Raw genomic sequence first — 5,385 nt, forward strand, 5'->3', positions numbered from 1 at the left:
GAATATCCAGAATTATCTGGAAGAGCAAATACAATGTCCCTCCACGGCCTGGCAATGGTAGCCACTTGTGAGGTTCACTAACATGCATGGTATTGCAGGGATGAAACATGAATGGATGTGTGTCTGTCAGTTTTCCATTTGCATGCGTGTGATGGTAAATGTTGACAGATAGCAGCCCATGTAAGTTCTGGGGAATACTCAGCCATTTTAAGAGAGTAGAAAATAGTCTTTGCCCTACCCTGCCACCACCACCTTGTGGAAGGAGGAGTCTAGGGGGTGTTCGGCCACGGGGCTTGGGTGAAATGAGCCCTCAGCAGCATGGCGGTTGTGGGAGGAGGGGACCTGAGCCAGATCAGACCCCATGCTTGGGACTCAGGCCATGGCCACTGCTGCCACGCTGTGAGCGAGTCCTGGGCTTTGGGCAGCTAGTGCACCAAGTGATGCCAGGCTCTGCCTGCTGGCCACCCAGCAGCAACTCTAGGGTTAATGTGATATATAATTGCTGGCTGTGGACATCCACGGATAAGGCCAATGTGAGTGTAGGTAAGGAATGAATCCTGTGTGACTCCCAGTGATGGGGGTCACAGAACTTGCTAACAAGCGTGGGGACTGAGACCTAGTGGTTTGGAGGGGAGAGTCATTAAGATCTGTCTGGGTCAGACTGATTCACCAGCCCACGTGGGAGTCCTGAGATGGGCTGTTAGCATAGAACATCGCTGACTGCCACACGCCAGTCCACACGAAAGCGATGGCTGGGGGCCTGTCTGGCAGGGCTAGATCCCAGTACCAGACTGATTGTCTGAAGAGGGGATGGGTCACATTAGGTAGGATCGTGACACTAACCAGCACAGAGAGAAGCAGGTGCGGGGGTAGACTCTGCAGGGGATGTGTGGGTGCAACCCTAGGAAATGCAAGTCTTGCTGGTTAATTTAAGAGTTGGGGTGGTGGGCCTAGCGGCATGGCCTAGCGGCTAAAGTCCTCACCTTGGACGCACCGGGATACCATATTGGCGCTGATCCTAATCCCAGCAGCTCCACTTCCCATCCAGCTCCCTACTTGTGGACTAGAAAGGCAGTCGAGGACAGCCCAAAGCCTTGGGACTCTGCACCCATGTGGGAGACCTGGAAGAAGTTCCTGGATCCTTGCTTCGGACTGGCATAGCATCGGCCGTTGCGGCCACTTGGGGAGCAAATCATCGGATGGAAGATCTTCCTCTCTATCTCTCCTCCTCTCTGTATATCTGACTTTCCAATAAAAATAAAATAAATCTTAGGAAAAAAAAAAGAGTTGGGGTGGTAATGGGCTGAGCTAGGAGTGACCATGAAACCTGCCGACACTCACACGTGCTAGGGCTGGAAACAGGCTGGGTATGTCCAGGCTGCAACACCCACATGTGCATCCTAAAACAGGGTGTGAGGTGGGTAGCAACATCCTCCAGCTCATACAAAGGCGAAGATGGAGTGACACTCTGCTGAGCAAGGACCTAACACCTGCTGGAATATGTGAGCTCTGGGCCAGGGAGTGGACCGAGTGGGGGAACTTGGGAACTTGGGGAATGCATGGAGGTCACAGCTCCCATGGTGAGCATGTGTTTTAGGCCTGGGTGTTGGGCAGCCTGAGCAGGGTAACTCCAAAGGGTGACCAGGCAGGTTCGAGCCAACCTTACCTCACCAGTAAGAGCAGAAACCAGGCTGGAGCACAGGTCAAGTTCAGCTAGGCTGTCACACCTACCAGGTTGTATGAGACTAGGATGGGAGCAGACTGAACAAGACCAGGTTCCAGTACCCACCAACAAGTGGTGGGACTTGGGGTAGGCCAAGTCAGGCCAGGCTCCAGCATCTAAAGCCAAAAGTCATGACAGGTGAGGGACTAGGCCAAGCTGGGTCAGAGCAACCACTGCCGCATGCCAGATCTATAGCTGGGAACACACCTGGTTGGGAAGCTAAAGGGACACCCTGGCTGGGCAAGGTATATTGCAGTCATATCCAGACCAGAACGTGGCTCCCATTCTAGCCCCATGTTTAACAGTGGGCACCACAACCCAGCCAGGGCACCCAGCTAGCACATGCAAGAACCGGGGGGTGGGGAGGAGACAAAGCTGGTAGGGGAATGTGGAGGGCTCCCCTGTGGATCACCACTCCCACTGCAGAGCATGTGTTAGGATGGGGGCAGACCAGACCAGGCAGGGCTACAACACCTGTTGGCCTCATGTGAGCTGGACCAGGGAAAAGCCAGGCTGGGTTGACTTTTCCTACTTGCACAAACATAGGTCAGAGTGTGTGTGTAGGTTGGTTGGGCTCTGCCATAGCATCAGCTAGCAGATGCTGGCATGAGGGGTTAATTCTGTCAAGCCAAACCACAGAACCAACTGGACAATTTATGATCCAGGAGTAGGAATGGGTCCAGGAGAGAAACAGTGGGCACCTGCCCCCTATGATGCCACTCCGTCTGGTGAGCATGAGAACCAGGACTTCGGCAGGCATGGCTAGACAGAGAGTGGCAACCGTTGGCAGGTGTGTGTGGGCTGGATAGTGGGGCTGGTTGGGTTGAACTAGGCTTCAGTGTCCATCGACATGTATGAGGGCTGAATGAGATGTGGGACAGACTGGACCAGTCTGCTGTACATACTGGCAAGCATGAAAACCAGGGCAGGGGGCGAGCCTGGTGAGGGTTATTGGGAGTCGCCCCAACTAGGCTACACTCCCACTCGTTTACATGGCCAAGTGTGGGGTTGGCAAGATTGGGATGGGCTCCAACACTCATTAGTTTGTGTAGAAGATGGGGCTAGAGACAGAACTGACCCAACAATTGCAACCACCAGCATATGCATAGGCTGATAGGGGTGATGGACTGTGTCGGACCCTGTACTGGCAAGCACACCCAAGAATGTGGGCTGGGATCACTTCAGACGAAGTTTCTTTGGGGATCCCCCCAGTTGAACTGCCAGACTCAGAACCCCGACCATGAAGAAAATTGCAGGTTCCATGGCCTGACTGTGGAATGTGTGTGTGTCAAAGCTGAGCCTCCTGAGTGACTCAGACAGAGCAGTGGACAGCATACCCAGGTGCACATGGAGGATATGGCAATACATTACAACCTGCAGAGGACACCTGATACCACAACAGAGGACAGAATCAATGAATCAACTAGCCCAGTCAAATGTTGGCAGTGAAACTCTGGGTAAGTGGAGACATTAAGGTGGACTATGTCAGCCAGTGGATTCTGAAGAGATTTCCTTGTGCTTGAAATGGCGAGATTGGCAGCAATTTAGAACAGTTGAACTATCGAAACCACATGAGCAGTGCCCTCAGAGCATGCCCCACATGGGGCACCCTGGGATGGATGGGCGGATGGGTGTGGCTTCGCCCTTTGTCTCTCCCCTTCCCCCAGATATAGAAAAGGAAAAGGAGAAAGTGGAAACAGTGCTCTTACCCCTTTCCGGTAGCCCTTGACACTTTGCTCGCGAATCAACTACGTAAAGGTCATCAAAATTTAAAAAGAATGGTGCGAGAAGCGACGGCGCATCGCGGTGCGGCGCAGGCCGGACGAGAGGTGTCTATGGGGCACCCGCTGCCGCCGCCACTGCTACCGCCGCCGCCACTGCCGCCGGGTGCTCTCTATGGCGAGGAGGAGGAGCTGGAGCGCGAGCTCAGCGACGCAAGTACATAAATAAGGATTAAGTATTTTATGAAACAAATCCTCAATCAAGTATAACATTTTGATGCTTGGCATCTAGACTCTTGTGCCCTCACTATGCCAGCAGCAACTGTAGATCATAGCCAAAGAATTTGTGAAGTTTGGGCTTGCAACCTGGATGAAGAGATGAAGAAGATTCGTCAAGTTATCCGGAAGTATAATTACGTTGCTATGGACACCGAGTTTCCAGGTGTGGTTGCAAGACCTATTGGTGAATTCAGGAGCAATGCTGACTATCAGTTCCAACTGTTGCGGTGTAACGTAGACTTGCTAAAGATAATTCAGCTAAGACTGACCTTTATGAATGAGCAAGGAGAATACCCGCCAGGAACTTCAACTTGGCAGTTTAATTTTAAATTTAATTTGACGGAGGACATGTATGCCCAGGACTCAATAGAGCTGCTAACAACATCTGGTATCCAATTTAAAAAACATGAAGAGGAAGGAATTGAGACCCAGTACTTTGCAGAACTTCTAATGACTTCCAGAGTGGTCCTTTGTGAAGGGGTCAAATGGTTATCATTTCATAGCGGTTATGACTTTGGCTATTTAATAAAAATCCTGACAAACTCTAATTTGCCTGAAGAAGAACTTGGTTTCTTTGAGATCCTTCGGTTGTTTTTTCTTGCCATTTATGACGTGAAGTACCTCATGAAGAGCTGCAAAAATCTCAAGGGTGGATTGCAAGAAGTTGCTGAACAGTTAGAGCTGGAACGGATAGGACCACAGCATCAGGCAGGATCTGATTCATTGCTCACAGGAATGGCCTTTTTCAAAATGAGAGAAATGTTCTTTGAAGATCATATTGATGATGCCAAATATCGTGGTCATTCGTATGGCCTTGGTTCTGGTTCATCCTATGTACAGAGCGGCACAGGAAATGCATATGAAGAGGAAGCCAACAAGCAGTCATGACAAGAAATAGTCCTTTTATTTTATTTGAGCTACACACATGCTTGTATATAGGTTTTAATCTCTGGTTGAATCCCTTGAACAATAGAAGACACTTTACCCCCTTTCATAGCCCATTTTATTTCCTGTCTTTGAGTACTAAATATGACCATTCCTATCTAAGATCTCAATAAATAGAAATGCATTCAGGTTAAATTTGGCCTTAATTTAATACACTTGTTAGCAAGCGTGTGACAGTGTGGGGAAAGCTACATTATACTGAATATAAACTTTACCAACTTAGGGTTTGTTTTTCCCTTTTCCTGAATTAACTAGCACTGACTGTAATTTATTTCCCTGTTTCATATCTCCCCTCCGTTCTACAGGAGTTTTAGCTATTTGAGATTGTGGACCATCAATTTTGGACTTTAGAGAGTGATTCTGCCCCAAATCCTGCGTTTCATCAGAAATTTTGGTTTTTCTTGCTCTTAGGTGGGAATATGACCATCTGCCAACTTTATACAATATGTACTTGTTTTTGCACCACAAAGTACACCACTTTTTTGGTGCAGATTGATTAAGCAAGACTAACAAGACAAGGAAACACTGAGGAGCTTAATAACTGCTGTTTCTTCTGTATGTAGTGTTTAATCTTCCAACCACATCTGCTGTGTGTCAGTTTCAAATTGGCTTATGTAGGCTGCTCTGTGACTGAAGAATTTTCAAACCAGCTTTACACCCTCCAGGAAAAATCCCTTGTGATTGGACATTTCGTATTTTCCAGGAAACTGGATCTCA

The 5,385-nt window shown here is 49.1% G+C and overlaps 1 protein-coding gene across 1 annotated transcript; it reads left to right on the forward strand.

Moving 5' to 3' along the window:
- The first annotated feature begins 3,545 nt into the window (after nt 1-3,545).
- LOC101520961 (CCR4-NOT transcription complex subunit 7-like) lies at nt 3,546-5,181 on the forward strand. Its single transcript, XM_058669665.1, has one exon. The coding sequence runs from the start codon at nt 3,754-3,756 to the stop codon at nt 4,609-4,611; it is 858 nt and encodes a 285-aa protein (XP_058525648.1). The 5' UTR covers nt 3,546-3,753; the 3' UTR covers nt 4,612-5,181.
- Nucleotides 5,182-5,385: the final 204 nt, after the last annotated feature.

This window comes from Ochotona princeps, chromosome 10, assembly GCF_030435755.1.
Source record: "Ochotona princeps isolate mOchPri1 chromosome 10, mOchPri1.hap1, whole genome shotgun sequence".
Taxonomy (NCBI): domain Eukaryota; kingdom Metazoa; phylum Chordata; class Mammalia; order Lagomorpha; family Ochotonidae; genus Ochotona; species Ochotona princeps.

What these genes read in the sequence shown, in the direction of transcription:
- LOC101520961 (XM_058669665.1), top strand. Translation starts at nt 3,754, where the DNA reads ATGCCAGCAGCAACTGTAGATCATAGCCAAAGAATTTGTGAAGTTTGG.